At 42.0% G+C, this 20,493-nt stretch overlaps 1 protein-coding gene and 1 long non-coding RNA gene across 2 annotated transcripts; both read right to left on the bottom strand.

Annotated features, from left to right (window-relative positions):
* Positions 1-9,586: 9,586 nt before the first annotated feature.
* On the bottom strand, positions 9,587-11,586 carry sox1b (SRY-box transcription factor 1b). The gene has a single exon (XM_030409123.1). It carries the CDS (start codon positions 11,187-11,189, stop codon positions 10,113-10,115), a length of 1,077 nt encoding a protein of 358 aa, XP_030264983.1. The 5' UTR covers positions 11,190-11,586; the 3' UTR covers positions 9,587-10,112.
* Positions 11,587-14,601: 3,015 nt separating this feature from the next.
* On the bottom strand, positions 14,602-19,382 carry LOC115576594 (uncharacterized). Its single transcript, XR_003982895.1, has 2 exons — positions 19,267-19,382; positions 14,602-15,328 (listed from the first exon to the last, which is right to left on the bottom strand). It is a non-coding gene; the product is annotated as an uncharacterized LOC115576594 (long non-coding RNA).
* Between the last annotated feature and the right edge of the window lie 1,111 nt (positions 19,383-20,493).

The raw sequence follows: 20,493 nt of genomic DNA, 5'->3' as shown, positions 1-20,493 counted from the left end.
GGGGTCTTGGCTAATTTCAACTCCTTCATATACTGTTGGGTAGCTTAATCTGCGATGATCAATCTAATTTTTTTATGTATAATCTGTATCCGTGAAGAAGCCAGCTCCATTAGAGCAATCAAGTGAATGTAGTGGAGTAACAAGTAAAGCAATAAGTGAATATAACCAAGCATAAACTTTAAGCATTCAATAAAGTACAACTGTGACGTAAATGGGCTCATTTTCCACCATTTCGGCTTATCTTACTTTGGATGCAACCTACAGTAAAGGGATCATTAGTAACCTAAATCTTCCAGCATAAGATAAAAAGAAGACGAAAAAGCAGGAGCAGTGGTTTTATTCAGCAATACTTGAGAAAATCATAACTTATCATAAACAAAACAGGCAGTGAATCCTTCCTGGTGAAACCCCACGAATGCAGAAAAATGGAGAGAGGTCCAGCTTAATGGGTGGAATCTACATTTAACACACAGCAAAGGAGGACAAAAAGAACATCATCTGAAGTTAAGTACCTTGAAAGAAACCAAAAACTGTCTCCTCATGGTTTCCAGTGGCCCCTCTTTTGCATTGAAGCGTCCTTGTTACTGGTGGGCGGGGCTCCCCAGTGCCTGTATGAGCAGACGGTGTGTGATGATTAGAGGCCCCCGGGGAGATCCAGGGGGTACTCCCTAATTGATTGTCATGAAAGGCCCTAATTGAATTGAGCAGCATGGTGGAACAACACACCACGCAGTCCGTTTGATGCCTGGTGATTCTGTCAGAAAAACCTCAGGGCTAGTGGCTGCAGTGTAAAGTGTACATTGTGATTCATACAGGAAGAAATGTAAGTTTTTTCATCAGCTGCAACTAAAGCAGAGCCATCTTTGGCTTATGTTGGCTGGGACCTCAGTGGAACTCCATCAGAAATGAACAGTGAAAAGCTGCTACATCCAATGAAATTCTACTATCTTGTCTGCTTGAGCAGCTAGAAACCAGAGTAATAGGGCACTATAGTCATTACTTTCTGCAGCAGAGTGAAAATATTACACAATATACCTTGCACTCAGATGTCTAGTAGTTTATCTCTGGCCATAACCACTAAAGAAAAGGAGGAGAGCAAAAAGTTTATATACTACATGTAATATAATGTACTTGAGCAGCAAAGGATGCTGTTTTGCACAGATGATCTGGTAATGTGAGGGATTTACAGATCCACTCCAAAGCCTCCTGAACGGCTTTCGGACTCATCGGGGCTTTCCGATAATATCAAGCATGTTTGATCTTGAGCTTGAAAGAACATAAGTGGGATCCATAATAGCGCAGTGCTGCTGTAGTTTCTTCTTCTTTGGTTTTCTAACAGGCTAGCGCATTGCTCCAAGGTAAAGGTTTTCTCTTAATGATATCCTCAACATTGTGTCCTTGCTGATTCAGCAAGGCAATATGTTTAAGTCAACGGTTTTCATAATTTCTACTTTGATTCTGAAAAATAAAGGTTCTGGATGGCAGGAGACTAAAAGTACTCATGATTCTCAATTACCGTTCCAATCAAGTCCTTTATTATGCCTTTTTCTGTTGCAAAACTGTTATCTATTTCAGACTGATATAAACTAAATGAGTATGAATCTGTTTATGTGGTACAACATATGATGCAGATTGGGTTGAGGGAGCAGTGTGTCATGCTCTCATTCCACTCCTGTTTCAGCTTGTTTTGCCGTGGGTGGGCTTTCAAAAAGCGACCTGTTGGAATTATCCAAACATAACTGTCTCTGTTGTTTAAAGGCAATTTGAAGCATGTGGTTGTTAAATGGGAGTTACTCATGCTGTAGGTATTTTTTCATATTCATATGAGCTTTAATATGCATGACAGATCAGAAATCCATGCCTTTCCAAAGGAGTATTTTTAGGAATTATGATAGGAATAGGAATTATGATGAATGTTATATATATATGTTATATATATGTTATGATATAAATATAGATATATAGGATAATATATTATATATATATATCTAATACATATATATATAGTATATACATATATATATGTATTTAGATATAGATATATATATATATATATACATATATATATATACTATATATATATATATATCTATTATCATTATATATTAAATATCTATATATCTATGATATATATTCTTTATTCTATCTAAATACAATATATATTCTGTTATATCTATCTATTATGTCTCTTATTTCTCATATTTACCATCTATATTATTATATATATATCTTATATATATTATATATATATATATATATAATTTGCAAATGTCAACAAGCATATGAAATAAAATGATACAGATATAAAAACGTATTAAATAACAATTGCACCCAATTCAAAATTTGCGAGGAAGAATGAATCCAGCGGATAGAAAAACAAAGGCAGCTGTGATAATTATACAGACGACAACGGTCAACATATTTGCAGCTAACACTGCACACTGACAGCAGGTAGGAGGCCTGAGAGCCTTTTGTCTTTTCCCCCAAACACAACACCTCTTGTTTGGAATGGTTTATTTTTTTAAACTGAAGGAAATGACATCCATCTCTCTAACGTAGAGGGGGGCATTAACATGTTGGACTGAGGAATATCACCATGAATATTTTGTTTAAAAAAGGGTGTGGTCTGAAGTTTGTTTCATTAATGGGCCCTGTTGATATCATTAAACTGGCTATCAAACTCCTGGAAGCTATGCGTGGGGATAGGAAATGAGGAAATATATGTTTGAGGAAGAAATGAGAAGTCACAGCTCTCTTAAAGAAAAGCACTTTATTACCTGCGCCGCCAGCAGCAGAAACCATAGAAGCGTGTCTCTCTGTTAATGAGATGTATTATTTCACCCATCGGCTGCCCATCTGATTTAAATCACAATGTTTACTTTCATGACCTGGAACGCCCAATTCACGGATTTTCCCGTGGTGCCCGTTGGATAGGCTTTAACTGTGATCCGCGCATCACTCCTTTGGTAATAACAAACGTGTGTCTTTGTTTGCAGACAGCATAATCAGCAAGGACAATTACGTGATTAAAGTTGCAAGGAATTTATATTTAGATCTACACTTGGAAAATTAGACTGTAATTAACTTGATTTATGCGTGGGTCAAAATAAAGATATTGTTCCTTTTGCAGTTACCCGGTGACTCCGCATTATTTCACATTCTGTCTGAGCCCAACAATAAAACCAAGCCTGTGCAATTTAATATCACTATCTTTAAAGCAGATGGAAAACAGTTTGCCAGATGACGACGACGATCAACATCTGTTTTACTGACTGGTTTTGCAGCGTGTGTGAGCTCACTCATTGGACACATAAGTCAGGATATGATGCACCTGCTGACATCCTGATTCTTCTAGTTTCTTTTTCGTGAACCCTAACCTCAAAGTCCAAACTGCACCTTGCGTGTTTGCTGAGAGGAATTATGAGGTCGGCAATAGAGAGTTGCTGGCCATCGTCCTAGCCCTGCAGGAATGGAAGCATTGTTTCGGCGGGAGCTTCCCATCCCTTTTCTGGTCTGGATGGATCACAAAATTCTCTCCTGTCTGCATTCTCCCACGCATCTTACTACACCCCCACCAACCTGCCCCGGCTCCAGAAATACCAAGCACGACTCCCTCTCCTGTCATTTCACCCTCTCTGAGGGCTAGACCCCGGGGGAGCCCATCAACTCTCAGGTACACCTAACAATATGTCCCAGACAGGCACAGTTTTGGTGCCCCTGCCGGATTGCTCCAACCCTTGCCTATGCCCCACTGACCTTGGTCTCAAATCTCCTTAGATTTTGTCCCGGGAATGCCTCTTTCTGAAGGTAACACCACCATACCTATCATTGTTGACAGATTCTCCAAGGCTGTATATTTTGTTCCCACACCTAAACTTCCATCTGTGTTGGAAACCGCCACCCTTCTAGTCCTCCATGTGTTAAAGCTCCCCATGGACATAGTTTCAGGCTAGGGTCCCCATTTCACCTCCCAATCGTGGAAAGCATCCTGCAGGGCATTGGGTGCATCAATGGTGACTCTCTCCTTGGGCTACCATCCACAGACTAACGGGCAGACGGAGCAGGCAAACCAGAGTGTTACCACCAGACACCCAGCCTCCTGGTCCGCTCATCTTCCCCAGATAGAGTATGCTCATAACTCCCTGGTCAGCTGTGCCACAGGTATGCCACCTATTATGGTATCTATTTCTATTGTTTATCATTTCATTGACACCTGGAAATCCTCCCTGTTGCAGACCAGACCACTCTGCCAGAGAAAAGGGCTCATGGTATGTTTGAAGGTGTCAGTATTCTAAAATGATGTGTATACCCATTTAATTCCAATTTACAAATGCTGATAAGCCCTAAACTTATCTATATAAACTTAACTGGTTTGAGTTAACAATTTTTGTATAAATCTATTGGAGCATCTACCAAGAAGTGTCCAACATTACCTCAGTTCAACCTTATTTTATTTTATTTTGCATATTTATATCACGGAATTAAATACCTTGTTTCTCTGCTGTTATAACTCTGTACTGTATGGTGCTATATTCCCTTTGAGAAAAAGCGACTTAAAAAAACAAACACACATCCACCCCCTTCACCAAAGCTGCAGTGTATGTTGTACCATATGGCCGAAAAAATAGAATCATGCTCATTTATTTTCATTATATACAAGATCATTCATTTTGAAATTAAAAAAAAGGGCCTGCTTAGTAACTGTGGTTGAGAATCATGGCTGACAGAATACCCATTATTTATCAAAATTGAAGCAGAAATCATAAAAACTGGTGGCCACGACATTGTTTCGTTGAATTAGTGAGGACACTACTATTGAGGACGTCGCTAAAAGAAAACTTTAACCTGGCTGCAATGCGCTCGCCTGTTGGAAAACCAAAGAAGAGAATATACGTCATCACTGGGAGAGTTAAGCCAGCCTGCCAGACTTTTGGCCTTATTTAAGATCTTAATCTTTGTTTTTAATTGAAAGAGCATTATCAAACTGATACATAACAGAACACATGACATAAAAGCTCAGAAAAACCTGACAATGATTCAAATGTGAGAATGTTGCATTTTTTAAATTTTTTTTTATAATTTTCTGGCAAAACTTCATAAAGTTTGGATATGGATAAATCTTCATAATTACTAACCAACAACAACAATCATACACATTCACTGAAATAGTTTTTGAAATGTAAACACACTTTTCTCACAAAAAATAATATCAAAACATATTTTAATGCAATAAAAATCTTATTGACACAATATTCTCCACTGATGATCCGAGAAACACGTCGCCATTTTTCGATGCAGCCTCTCCTGAACAACCTGCTGCTGCTCTTCTTGGGTTTTACGTTCGTCCTTCACTCTTCGCTGCCGGAGTGTCTCTGGGCTAGAGAGTGCGGACAGGCTGGGTGTGCTAAGGGCAACCATGCGTTCGTGCAGCCTGTCCGCTTTCCACCACCACCAGCTGTTTGTAATACAATCCTGCTGCCACAAAACAAGACATAACCAACGAATATTTGAATAGCGCTAGTGCAGTTAGATACAGATTGAAACCTCCATGCTGAAATCTGTCAGAAACTCTTAAACTGCTGATGAGGTAACAACCAATCACAGCAGGGCGGACTTGTTTTTTGGGTATCTCAGGCTCCAGCTAATGCCAGTGTGGCGACCAAAATCCACAGAGAATCAGTGTCCATGAAGAATTCAGGAACGTGGCAGTGATAGAGGGTGCTCGAAAGTCTTCGATTTAAGTCGTAAAGTGTGTTCGGATGAATGCAAAATGATTATTTCTTCCTTACGTTTCCCATTTTTTAAATCTTGATTGTGCAATTGCCCTTTATTCATTCGGCCATCAGTGCTCCCTGGTACTGTTAAAGACTGAAACTATTAAACTTTTTCCCCCTAATTTATGTTTTAAAGTTTCAAAGCTGACACAAACTGTGACAACTGTGTCCCCTTTCAATGTTTTTAAAAAAAATAATATTTTCCATGTATTTATTTTTGTACTTTTAATATTACCAGTGGCAGATAAAAAGAGAAAAGGAGAAAATGAGGCAGACTTGTTCAGACCAGAGTGATGGAGGGAGTCAGACAGAGAGCAGCCAGGCTCCCTCAGCACCAATAGGTCTTCTTTGTTTTTTTTTGTTTTTTTTGGGTGGGGGGTGTGGGTAGGGGGGGGAATTAAGAGGCTGAAAAATGGTTAAAACGTGTCAACGTGTAATTGCACGATAAGGCCCCCTCGCGAGGAATCCGTTGGCCCCGTTGCTATTTTCTATAGCGTCCCGGCTAATCTCCTCGCGCCACATTCGGTCTTGCGCAATCGGTCCCCCGTAATCTCCCGTGACAGAACCGGGTCCAACGTCGGAGATGAGGGTTTTTATAGGAGGAGAGGGAGGGAAACATGCGGAGGCGTGATAAACTGATGCCGATTAGCCACGTTTAGGACACCGAGAGCACACGGGATGGGGGGGTGGGGGTTGCTGGGATGGTGGTGCTGGTGGTGGTGGTGGTGGTGGAGGAGTGGGAAATGCCAGAGCAGCGGTGTCCAAGCATGTGCCATACGGAACATGAGGAGAGGATGGAAGCCTGCAGACGATCCGGGGATGGGGCCTTCAGGGGGCCTTCCCGGGACACTGTTTCTTTGCCGCGAAGATGCGCTGATGTTCGGGTGTATGAATCTCTTCTCACCTGAGTCTCCACAGCTGGCACCATCACACCACGTCCCATCAGGAGCCTATCAGATCTTGTCAGTGACAGGCTCAGCTTCCTCTCAGACACTTCACGGATTTGACACTTGCTGAATTTTTTGACACACTTCCATACTCCTCACAACAGTTGCACAGTAAGTTTGCTTCACAGTGATGACATTATTAATCAAAAACCACCCGGAGCAACACCTAGAGGCAATAATCCCGGCTTTATCAGCCTGAACAAAAGCTTAAGTTTGACATCTTGTAATGAGTTATAATCTCACCCCTCACACTCTTGTGCCTTCTGTTAAATTCTATTTGATCCTTTACTGATCTTAAATTCGTATATATCCCAAAGTGGTGATGCGTTAACACACCACCTCCTTCTCCTTGACACACACTTTGCACAATACAAATTTTACCTGAGACCTTTAAGTATCACTTTTTGTATCATGAAGTCTGAAGAAGAAACCTTTGAATCTGTTTTGAAAAGCTGTAGATTTTCTTAAATAGAGAAAATATGATGGGAAACAAGAAAACAAGAATTCAAGTTTAACTATTAGATTATTATCAGTCAGGATATATTGAAAAATGCAAATAAAAAAGGTGGCTGAAGACATTTTTTTTTTCTCAACGGCCACCGGAAAACACAATTGTGCGTTGTTCCATTTTAAAATATCCCCGTCCTCATGTGTAGTTTAATGGGTTTCATTTTGATACATGTTGTATTTTTTTTTATGTCAAAATTATTATTGCTATTATTATTATTTTCAAAGTGATTTCTGAAGATAGTCCAACACAAATTTGATCAGTTTTCAGAGCTAAGACAGATCTAAGACATTTAAACAATCTGACACTAAGTTTAACTCCTAAAAAAAATAATCACGTTGTGGAGAATTGGAGTAAAATACCTCCAGTTTAAACAGCTGACATCCATGGAGACAGCTATATTATACACGATTTGCACGTTGCCCTCTTGTTTTTTAAATCCAGACCCGAGTGGGATTTAGTCTGATCAAACCAGGGGTGTTGTTTGCTGGGCTTTTTGTCTGTGGGTGACCCCCGGGCCAGTTTACAACGGGGACTAATCCCCATTCTCCTCGAACACAAAAAAAAAAACCCTCCTCTCCTCGCCTTCTCCCTTCTCCTTCGCCCTCTCTGCTCTCTGTTCATTCATCCCTCCCTCTCCTAGCCCATTTCCCCGGGGGGCCTCCAGGGATTTCAGCCATCAAATGTAAAGAAGGAAATAATTCAATAACCAAAGGAGGGTTACACACACAGGGACGAAGGCATTTGTTGCTGGGGGGGATTGGGGGCGAGATTTTGCAGACTGGCGAGGGACCCAGGTGGATGGAGTGGGCCCAGTCGAGGCCTGGTGAAAGAATTATTTGCCATTGACCCGTGGGTGCTCTTCATGTCAGATTTCCTTTGCTCAAGCTCCAGGTCACTGAGGTTGTGACCCTGACACAGGTCACAATATTTTTTTTTTTAAAAAAGCTTACGAGCGCAATATCATACAAACAGGTAGAGCCACACTTTCAGCATGTGAGCGTTAAGGTGTCGAGGAAAACTCAGATATATATCAGCTGTGTAATGATGAATAATTGAGCTACAATAGGGTGTTAATTAGGACAAGATGACAGAAAGTCCTTCTCATCCAGGAGAGCATATTTGTTAGATGCAGGGGATTCAGCTTTTAAGAAATGTCCTGTACAGTTTCACAACTTATGAGAGTGCAAGAGACAGATGAACAAATAACACAGCATCATTCATGGGAAATGAATATATCCCTGCCATCAGTTTACTGCACTGAGCATGTTCTGGCATTAATTAAAAAGAAGGAAAGAAAAAGCCCTTAAAAAGGGGTTTAGTTAAAACCACAGAATTATGGCAAAGAAGTCACAGACAGTGTTGGCGCTATTTAAAATGAAAGACGACTGGAAAGTTATTAAATTGATACGATGTATATTTTTCACCCTGGAGGGAAAACTTCTAAGTATCTAATTTAACCTTTGAGTTGGTGAAACTTTTCCCAATTGCAAAATCAGCTATTGGACGTATTGATTTACAATTTAACATGAAATATGTCAGAAAATGTGTAAATAGTAATACTGATGATTGAACTATGGTCATTTCAGGAAATTAAATTCAAGCATTTGCCCATCAAAAGACCAGGCCTGTGTTCTACCAGGACACATAAGACAATTTGGATGTCCAACATGAATTTAAAGTGACAAAAATTAGCATCATCAAGATTTATCCCAGCTTAAAATATGGATGATTAGGTTTTTTTTTTTTCCTTCTTCCTATAAATCAGAAAAAAGGTAGATCAGAAAGAAAAACAAAATATGGTTTATCATTATTGTCAGCTCTAAGAATAATCGTTAGGAGCTCCGACCTGATAAACGACAGAATACCTTCAAGAACATCACTCAGAAACATATCTGTCCCTTTTTTTCTTTCTTTCTTTTTTTACTTTTTCCCGAGACGTCATTAAAAACTCCTCCACTGCAACGACACAATAAGATTTTCAGAATAAAACGCGGAGACACATCAGATAACGGAGTTGCGATTTAAAGCGAGTGTGACTGCGTGAAATAAATACTACACAACAAACATTTCTCAAGATTTCAGATATTATTGTGGGGAAAAAAATGATTAAACTGAGCGTCTCAAACCCGAAAAAATGGGGCTCGTTTTTTTCCCCCCCTTTTCTTTTTCTTTTGTAAATTATGTACAATTGCATTTTCTCCAGTAGGACTATTTATTCGCAATTTTGCAAGATTTTACATCAACAAAAAAAACAAATTCAAAATTACACCGACTGACTCACATGTTTACAAGCATTAAAAACTGGAAATCAATTTCAGTTGCATCCTAGAAAAAAAAAAACCCTCTTTTTTTTCTTTTTTTTTTTCTTTTTTAAACACATCATCCACACCGCCCTCCGGTTTATTATACGCCTCCCTCTTTAAACAGGGTTTTTTTCAGGGATCCCTCAAACACACAGCTGGTGCCTTTTATTTCCACAGTAGGAGTGAGGAGAGAGAGGGGGAGAGAAAAAAATTATAACCTCAAAAAAATGCACCAGCCTTTTTTTTTTTTTTTTTTTTTTTTTTGTGCGAATTATAGGCTAATTCAAATCGTGTCAAAACTTGGCATGCTCTGTTCCCCAGAGAGCGAAAGTAAGTAAATCGGATGCGCCTTTATCCTTTAGCTCGGACAGACAGAAAATCCATCACTGAAAGAAAAAAATGAAAATAACAATAATAAAAAAAACAACAACAAAAGTTTGTTCAAAGTGATTGCATTTTTTATGGCTATAACCGCCTATAATTTACAATTCAGCAGCCTTGCGCCCACATCTAACTTGTTTTGTTTTTTTTTAAATATTTGGTTGTGGTTTGTAGAGTCTATGGTACATTTAGAGATTTAAATATGAGTCAGAGGAACCGTTCCGTTTACCGGAGTGGAGCCGCTGCTCTGGTAGTGCTGCGGGTGGAGCACATGCAGTCCTCTGTGAACGCTGGAGTCCCCCGCCGCCTCTCCGGTCGGCAGATACATGCTGATCATGTCCCGCAGGTCCCCCGTGGGGCACGGCGGTGCGCGCGCGCTGGAAACCGGGGGGCTCACGCTAGGCTCAGATTTCACGAGGGACCCCAAAGTCCCCCCGATCGCCCCGGACACCGGGGACACGCCGGAGCTTTGGTGCTGGTGAGTGTAGCCCGTGATCCCGCCGTAGCCCGGTGGAGAGGCGCTCATGTAGCTCTGAGAGTTCGAGATGGGGCTGTACGATAAGGCACTCATGTCGTACCTGTGCACGGGCTGCGGGTTGTGCGGGTGGTGGTGAGGGTGATGGTGCGGATGAGGGTGGTGCGGGTGAGTTCCGGTGCCCGGGTGTTGCGTGTACGCCAGCTGCGCCTCCTGCATCATCGCGTGCGCCGCAGCCGCTGCGGCCGCCACCTGGCCAGAGTATGTGCCGTTCGCCCAGCCGTTCACGTGCGTGGCGTAGCCCGCATTTGCCCCGGCGTGGCCCCCTCCAGGACTCTCAAGTCGCTGGCCGCCCCCCATCCCTACACCCGTGGAGCCGAGGAGCCCACCTGCCAGAGAGTATTTGTCCTTCTTCAGCAGCGTCTTGGTCTTCCTCCGCGGCCGGTACTTGTAGTCCGGGTGTTCCTTCATGTGCATGGCCCGGAGCCGCTTCGCCTCGTCGATGAACGGTCTCTTCTCCGCCTCGGTCATCACCTTCCACTCTGCGCCCAGCCGCTTGCTGATCTCAGAGTTGTGCATCTTGGGGTTCTCCTGTGCCATTTTCCTCCGCTGGCCCCGGGACCAGACCATGAAGGCGTTCATGGGTCTCTTGATTCTGTCCTGGGGGACTTTGCCGCCGGGGCCCCCGCCTCCTCCTCCTCCTCCTCCTCCTCCTCCCGCGTGTCCCCCCGGGTTGGATGGGTTGGTCTGGGGGACCACGGGGGAATGTAAGTCCGTCTCCATCATGATGCTGTACATTCACCTCGCCTTGGTAGGACAACACTGCTCAGTCAAACACACGGAAACATTCAGGCTGGCCCCGCGCGCAGCTGAACCTCCGAGGATGAGAGAGATAAAGGGTGAATGGAGCAGAGGGAGAGAGAGAGAGATGACAAGGTGCCGTGGTTCTCAGGATGAAATCCAGTCGGAGGTAAACTTGCTCCACACTTCCCCTCTGCGCCTTTTTTCCCCCCTGTCATCCACGAGCGCGGAGAAGAATAGAAACCGCTTGTTTGAGCTTACTTTGGTTCGCAGCTGTGATGGGAAAAAGTTACCGGAGCGTGCCTGGGCCGCGCGCTCTGACACCAGCTAAATGAGCGAGAGACGGCCAATGGAGAGGCTCGAGCGGAGACGTGATTTGCATGCAGGGGGGGCTCGAGGTTCTGGTGACGTCGGAGCGCGAGACCTAAAAAAAAAAAAAAGAAAAAAAAAAAAAAGAGGGCTCCCTCTGTCATCTGTTTTGTGTGTGTAGCTGAAAACACACACAACATGTAATCACTTTAATACCCACGATTCAGTGGAGCTGCTGCTTTTCGGTATTTTACAAAGTTAGGAGCAGGTGAAACTTTCACGGTGAGGAAACATTTAATTTGCAGCAAGAGGAAAACGTGAAATGTGTTACAGCAATAAGCGAAAAAACACCGTGGCCCTCTAAAATAGCCCAACTATATTATATCATACATCACATTATTCATTTGGCTTCGGTGAACCTGTCATCGTCTCCATCACAACAGCAATAAGAATAAAAAGAAGACTACTGAACTGTTTAAATGATATTGGATTTTTATTTTTTATTTTTTAAATAGTACGTTATATATTCACAATAAATAGTTTACTTTCAGGGCTGATTTACTGTAATTCATGCCATAGCAAATAAGGCTGATTTTTATATTTATTCTATATATTACTCTTTCATACATTTTGAACTGCAGCCTATACTAATAAAAGTTATATATATATATATGTATGTATATATATATATATATATATATATATATATATATATATATATATATATATATATATATATATATATATATATATATATTCTCCCTGGTTTTTTGTCAGACTAAGGGCTCCACAGCCTCCTATTCAGAGCCACAGGTGCTTTTCTGTTGTGCCAGTTGCTAGGAAACAGGTGACTGACGCCCGGAGCACGTGCCATTCAAAGCGCCCCTTTTGTCTCTTTCACCAAAGCTGTGTGGCGAGCACGAGCGAAAAGAGGGGAGAGAGATTTAACGACCATTCAAAAAAATTATAATAATAATAAAAAAAATCCCTTAATAAATGTTAGAAATATCATAGCTTTTTAATGCTTTAGTTTTTAATAACTAAAGTATTGTGTGGCCGGAGCAGTAGCTGCAGGCCCGCAGCATTAGGCCCCGTGTCACTCCCAGTGCTCCAGCTCTTGTAACAGCAGCACAGGACAGTTCTGACCATTTTCCCTGAAAGACAGAATTTTATTGAATCTGTCATGATCTGTAAAGGAGAGACTAACAATACCTGGTCAAATGTAATGTGTTTATGAATTGTTAAAACATATAACCATTACCACTATTTCCTCTACTAGCACGCTGCCATTAAACAATAATAATAATAATAATAATAATAATAATAATAATAATAATAATGATAATATACATAAACCAGATTTTACTCAGGCTGCATCTACCATTTCTTGTCTTGTTTTTTGTAGCTTAACTGTTACAGAATACAAATGGATGACAATTAAAAGAGTATTTAAAAAAAACAGCACATCTTTGGCAGTTATGCTCAATAAATTATTCCAGCAATTAACTGATTGTCAGAATAGTTGCTGATATGTTTTCATCTTTTTTTACATTGTCAGTTTATAATACACGCCTTGAAGAAATACGTTCAGATTTGGGGCTTTATTCGGCACTGAGGCTCCTGAGCTCGGTGAGAAGAAGGAAGGAATTTGCAGGTTAGACAGACAAAATATTTCATTCCGCGTTGCAGTTTTGTCGTTAGGTATTCCAGTCTCCTCCTGCTTCGCTGGCATCCCGTCATGTGGAGGATCTTTTCAGCCCACTGGGATTATGCTCCCAAGTGGCATCTGTCAGGTGCCGCCCGCTTTTTTCAGCAAGCTGGTAAACTATATTGGCACGCTGGCATGGCTGGATTTTTCCCTCGCTCCCTTGTACTAGTTGGCTTTAGTGCTGTTAAAGTGGTTTGTATGATCTGCTCTGCGCGCACTGTGACACTCTCCTCTCTTTCTGGCTGTTTTGTGCATCCAGCCCCGAAGCACATTGATTTGATTTCTGCCTCAAAGATCGACTGCGGGATTTTCTTAACGCTGGATACTCTGCATTTGAAAGATACAGTGAATTGACAGAAGTACCATATAATGATAAATTCAGTGACCCTATTTTGCTTTATTATAAGATAGCATTGAATGTCCTGTCTATTCATCTGGTGGTTTCCTGCTAATCCATACAAGGACTTTGTCACATTTCAAAGGAATAATTTCTCGCCGCCACCCCAAAGCATCGTTTTTATGACGAGTTTTACCAACCCTCGTTTGATCTTGAGGCGCCGGCAGAGGCCTCCGCCGACGGTCGATCAGGAGGATCAGGTTTTTCAGGGACATTTGTGTGGTTTCATTTACGGTCCTGTGTAGAGGGTGTTGACCTTTGAGAGTTGATGCCTTTGTGTTTGTCTGAAAGAGAACAAAGAGACGTACGCCACTCCCACCCTGTCAGCCGCACCATCATTAGCTCTGTCAGATCATAACTCTTTGTATATATATCAAAATATATATATAATTTAAAGGAAAAGAAATGCCTCTTTTGCTCTCGGTGGGCAGGAGGGGCATGTCCATGTCGGAGTTTGACTGGCAACTGCTGACAGGCCCAGCAAGAGAATGAGAAACAAAACAAACAAACATGAACAGTGTGTCGTCAGCAGTGATGTTGGACCAAAGTGATAGAATGTTGGCTTGCTGGCTCGTTTGCCAAGCTAAGGTGCACCAGTCAGTGCGCGTCTACCAGTGGCGCTTGGACAGCTCTTGTTGGAGGCTTTTTCGGCCAGTTCAGCATGTAGCATCAGCTCACTGTCAATGAGAGAAATCCCTCTGATTGGCTGTTCAGGTAAGCGAATCGCCACAGGAAAATAGACACAGACGACTGTAGCTCTGGTATCAATGATTTCAGACATTTCGTGCATTTTCTTGTTTTTTTTTCTCCCCTTTTACCAAGCGCCGGACATTTATCGGAGACGTTCTCCATCGGGGAGTGGCTACATTAGCTCACACAGGTGCAGGACGTGCAAGCTAGTTGGCCGCCAGCTGTCGCCATCGTGGTGTGGTCAAGTACGGCTTTTTCTGGCCGGGATAAAGGCGACGCGAGGCTTTACAACAGTCGGCCTTTGTCGTCTGTCAGCTTTTATTCACATTTTCAATTTGCACGTGAAAAGCAACCGCACAACTACAACGTTGCCATATTAATAAAAGCAAAACTCAACAACATATAAAGTCAACAGGCTTAACAAATAAATCCTGGCATATAATAAAGACTGACACTCTAGTGAAGAGACAAAACAATAGCAGCAGACTAAGACATCAGTTTCATTCAATTAATGAAATAAATGACCAAATGAAACAAAAAGAAATGTATTATCTCCTTTTTTTTCTCTACATTGTTTTCCACCACATGAGGTTTGATTGACACTCGTTTGATTACGTCATCTTGTCGCACTCTCTTCTCCCGCGATGGCACAACTGCAACCACCAGACTGTGGAACTGGCACCACCCACTGCTTATCTCAATGGCCGCGTAATGCAAACGAGCATTCATTCCCATTTTCTTTTTGTGGCTTTTCTTGAAATTTAGTTTAATGTGTTATCAGTTATCGATGGAAACCTAGCTCGCGACTTGCAGGCTGCCCCTTTGTCATCCACAAACTAGTGATTCTGAAGACAGCACGGATGTTGAAGTGGTTTGTTCAGCTCCAGGTGAGGTTCTGTCTCCTTTACATATCAAGGCAAAGTCTGCGGACCGATTGTTCCCAACAGTTCCCCAAAACACTGTGCTGCAGGGGGCGCTATCTTCTTTCAATGTTTTTCCCAGACGGAACTTGCGAGGCTGAGATTTTGGTATCTGGAACAAACAATATTTTTTGAGAACACACATTAAAACATTTGATAACAGTGGAATAGGAAACAACATACTGTACTCACAAAGCAAACCAAATAATCCAATTCATACAAATTATCCGAATGTGTCAGAACCATCGTTCCTTCCTTGCTGGATTTTAATATACACAAATGTTACGAAAAAATCTAAGGCAGGTCTAAAAATCATCATTAATCAATACACGATGATACAACAGTTAAATGCTTTAGATGTCAGGGTTGAGGCTGGTTGCTTGGGTTTGTTTTTTTGCCTACTTTTTTCTCTCATTTTTGCTTTGAGAGAGACAAAACTAATGAAACACTTGGATAATTTGTTAAAGTAAGTGTAAAGAGCATTAACGCTCAACCCACCCTAATGGCGTGCGCTAACTAGAAATTCCTAGAGATTACAGTACTCGACATTGTTTGGAACAGGGCAGCCAGTGGACCAGTGGGGCAGTGCTGGAAACAATGTCTGCACTTGGGTTGGATAGGTTTACACTCAAGATGAGATATTTAGATACAGGGTTTTAGACTGGTTACTGGTTTGGCGTATACAATTATTAGAAGTGCTGCTCTTCTAAAATCCACATTACTGTGAGCAAACTGAAAAAAGTGTCAAACTGTTCATGATGACCATGTTTAGTTTAGTTAAGCACAAAATATCACTTTTTTTTTGTTTTTCTCGACGCATACTCGTGTACAAAGCAGAGGATGAAAGAGAGAGAGAAAACACAGCAGTCAGGATGTTCTTCACATGTTCAGACTGCTATTAGGCCTGAAATCTCTAAGCCAACAGGCCACAGACAACACACACACACACACACACACACGGACACACAAACACACACACACACACACACACACACACACACACACACAGACCTAATAGAATCAAAGGCATTTCTCCTGTGCAGCAGCCGACCCAGTGGGTTTGTTTAAGGCTCTCTGTCACAGCAAGCTGTCAGTTCTACTGGAGCGCAGCCTCCCTGACAGAGCAGGGAGTACACTAACACACATACAGACACAGACAGACAGACACACACGCAGCGTACAGTACAGATACATAACAGCGAGCTATGACTGGTCAGTAACCACAGTGGATGTGGGGAAAGTCCTGCTGAGAGTGAATATAAGTAAAGCTGCTGGTCTACAACATATACCTGGCCATGTACTAAAAGCATGCCAATCAGCTAGCTGATGTTATTACTGACATATTTAACACCTCACTCTTACAGGAGACTGTTCCCTCATGCCTCAAGACAGCCATCATTGTCCCTTTATCCATGAAAAGTCTGCGGTGTCTAGTTTTATTGACTACTGCTCTGAGGCTCAAACCCCCATCCTGGAAAAAAGGAAAAACATCCTTGCCAGCCTGGACCACCACCAGTATGCTTTCAGCCCTGCTCAACATCCATATAATCTCACCCGTGAAGCTGATTGGAAAACTTAACATCAGGCTTTAGTACAACACCCTGAAACTGGATATTGGACTTCCTCACAAGCGAACCCCAGAGAGTACAGATTGGCAGTCACGCCTCTTCTATGTTAGAGCTCAACACCGGAGCACCCCAGGGCTGTCTGCTCAGCCCCCTCCAGTTCACACTGTATACCCATGACTGCACTCCCAACAAATCAAGAGAACTCCATTGTTAAGTATGCAGACGACACCACCATTATTGACCACACTACAAACAACGATGATGATGCATAGTAAGAGGAAATCAACCATCTTGCAGAGTGGTGCACAGAGAACAATCTACTGCATAATGTCAGCATAACCAAGGAGCTGATTGTTAATTTCAGAAAAAAAAGAAGGGAAAGACACAAACCCCTGTCTACATCAGAGGAGCTGAGGTGGAGCAGGTGAACAGTTATAGGATATACAAGATATACCTATCTTTGTCATCACATATCACCACCTTAGTTCAAAAACCACAGAAAAGGCTCTACTTCCTACGGAAATTGAGTGAGGCTAAATTCTGGAGCCAGATTCTGGTCGACTTTTTACAGAGGAGCAACTGAAAGCATCCTGACACAGACACATCACAAACTTGTATGGTTCATGATGACCCAGTACAGGAAGGCTCTACAGCAGGTGATTTAAACCACCCAGAACATCACTGGTACCCATATACCAGGCATCAGTGATATTGGTGAAGGGAGATGTCTAAAGAGAGCCCGAAGGAAAAAGACAACTTCCATCCAAGCCACAGTCTGTTCACCCTGCTATCATCTGGAAAAAAGATACAGAAATATATATCAAAGGAATACATTTGAAAAACGGTTTTCTCAGTGGTATCACTTTCACTTTACAATACCATGCTTTCAAGACAGACATTAAAGTGATTTTTTTTACCATGAAAAACTTGAGCTGAGTGTAAAGTGTAGATGTGATAGTTAAAATGATAGTGAGGATGTTACTATCCCTAGACCTGCTAGGGGACCTTGGGGCAAAATGAATTATGGCCCCCTTTTAATTTCTCATTTAAAGAATGTGCCCACATGCTTGCCTAAATGTATGCTGTCTGATTGCGGCACTGTGCTCTCACGGTTGGGTTCCTGTCGACCTATCGATGTCAAAACAACCTCATGCTTGGAATTGGAGAATGGATAAATTGATAACAAATTAAGTACAAATAAGTCGAAACAAACAGCAAACCTATTCCCTCTGCTGCCTCGACACCGGGTTGCCTATTGGCGACCTTAAGTAAGCACAACTGCAGGCTATGAAAACGACAGCAATCACGAAACCCAACCCTAAACTATAATAGTGGCTTAGAAAACACATAGATGCCTAAGCATTCTTTAAGTTTCTTGTGCATCACAGATCCCAAACTTGCTTCCAATGTTTAATCTTGGTAAGAGACGACCTACTAAATTAGCTTAGAAATGGGAAAGAAATTGCCGAATTCCTAAATTGAGTGTAATTTAACGACGATTACTGAGATTCAATACGAGCACTCTGAATTATTTTTGCTCCACCAGCAGTTGGAAGCATCATCAATCTTTGACTTCAAGGTTGGGAAATTCACTTTCTTTAATATCTGCCTTGAATAATTAACCAGTTGTTGCCTTCCAGTTCCAGCCATCGACATGGAAACTAACATCATCTTTCTTCCATCCATTTTCCCCCCATTTTCAAGTGTCAGAGTAAAGTGGCCTGGTGTACAGAACACTGTTAAGCATTCGCACTCATCATTTAATCATCACACCTCGTCCTTTGATTGATGCCTAATGAATGCCCGGGGCCTTGGCTTACAAGACAATCGCTAACAGAGGCTTGCTAATGGGTTATGCCTGTCTGCCAGACAGCCCGGGCTTCAGGCGGAGAAGACTCTGCTTGCACCGGAGCTTTAAGACAATTTATTCCATCATTTCTCATACAGATTTGGCGTACTCACAGCATTCTTAATAGACAGAAGCAACCCATAAATACATGTTCTGATCTGGTCTTTCCTTTTTACGGACAGCACTTACATGTTTAGATGGGAAGAATTGAGTTCAGAATGTAAACAAGGCCTCTTAGCATCTCTCTCCCAGCAATTTCACAATTAGCGGCCATCATCACTCATCTCTCGCTAATAGGCACTGGCAGTAATGGTGTGAAACTAGTGGGAGACAGGGTTTGTATCTTAAAAAAACAGTGCAGAGATGCTCCAGTGCTGCACATCACACTTCACACTTCATGTCCCCTATACTTTATCCTGTACGGGGTCACTGGGGAGTGGAGCTTTTCTTGGTGGACAATAAAAGCAACATTATGTACTGTAGGGAAACGCCTGAAGTGATTCTGAAGAGAGGCAGTGTGCCTCAAGTACGCAGACAGTCGGTGGGAAACACTGACGGTGTTTAAGTTGCAGTGTGAATACTGCTAAGCAAAAGGTTAGGTGATAAAGAAAAGCCTAATGATACGTTACGTACGTCCTGCTTTGACCTCTGATACTCCCAGCCGAGCTCGTCAAAGCAAACCTTTGTTTCCCGTCATTCTTCTGTCTGCTCCAGTCAGGTCAAGCAGTGTTGATGCTGCAGCTACATTTTATTTGTCATACCCCACATACCCCACAACACACACACACACACACACACACACACACACACACATTTAATTTAATTAGAGCAGGTGCAGCCTCCCTCTCTGCCAGTAGTGTCAAGGCGCTGGAGGAAGCCAACACTATCACTGATTGCTTCTAGATAGGAAGGAATATGATTAGACCACGTGTTTGAGCTGGCCTGTGTGTATGTGTGTGTGTGTGTGTGTGTGTGTGTGTGTGTCTATGTGGGACAAAATGTGATTGTGGCTTTGTTAGTGGTGAGAGCAGAGGTAAGCTGAAGGGTTGAAAACGATTTTGAAATGATTGGTTATTAGGATACAAAAGGAGGGGGGAAAGACAGAGGAAGAAGGAGTTAGCTGATATACATATATATTTGCTGATAGATACTGCCAATGCTGGCAGGGGCCAATTTTAAAATTAACTTCAACATATTGGGGAATTAGCCTTATTTCCCCACCAGTGACATAAATCTCGATCGATCTCATGTTTGTGGATCAAGTGTGGAGCTGCCATCTGGTTAGCCAGGCTTAGCGTAAGAGTAGTGGGAAAACATTCAGCCTAGCTCTTTTCATAACAAAGAAATCAGCCTACCATCATCTCTAAAGGTGACTGAAAGTAAGGGATTCAAGTGGACATGGACAGACTTGAGAAAAGAACACGCTTTAATCCAAACGCTTTCTGACAAACTCAGAATCAGTACAGAAAGAGAACAAATCAGCTTTTTGATGTCTTCTTCTGGTGTGTTTGGATCAGCTCTTACAGGATGTAGCCTTTATTTGCGTTAGTCCAGTTCTTTTTAATCTGTCCAAAATCCATTTTGCCAACACCTATATTACCTTAATAACACTCAATTTGCTACCCACTATAGAAATCCATTTACATTTCAGACGCTTTTGAACCAACAGCATTTGACAACTGTAATTTTTTCATCTGTACAATTGCATTGTAGCAATCCTAGCATAAAGTAGTGTACACGCTATGGACCATGAATGTGACAAAGGCCTGGATATAATGGCTCAGCCTGGATATGACAGCTTAGCCTTGCCTCCAATTTTCCTTCCAGGTGCATGACACAGGGCAAAAATCATAATCAAAT

Source organism: Sparus aurata, chromosome 24 (assembly GCF_900880675.1).
Source record: "Sparus aurata chromosome 24, fSpaAur1.1, whole genome shotgun sequence".
Lineage (NCBI taxonomy): Eukaryota > Metazoa > Chordata > Actinopteri > Spariformes > Sparidae > Sparus > Sparus aurata.
This window is presented reverse-complemented; position numbering and strand designations above follow the sequence as displayed.

What these genes read in the sequence shown, in the direction of transcription:
- sox1b (XM_030409123.1), bottom strand. Translation starts at nt 11,189, where the DNA reads ATGTACAGCATCATGATGGAGACGGACTTACATTCCCCCGTGGTCCCC.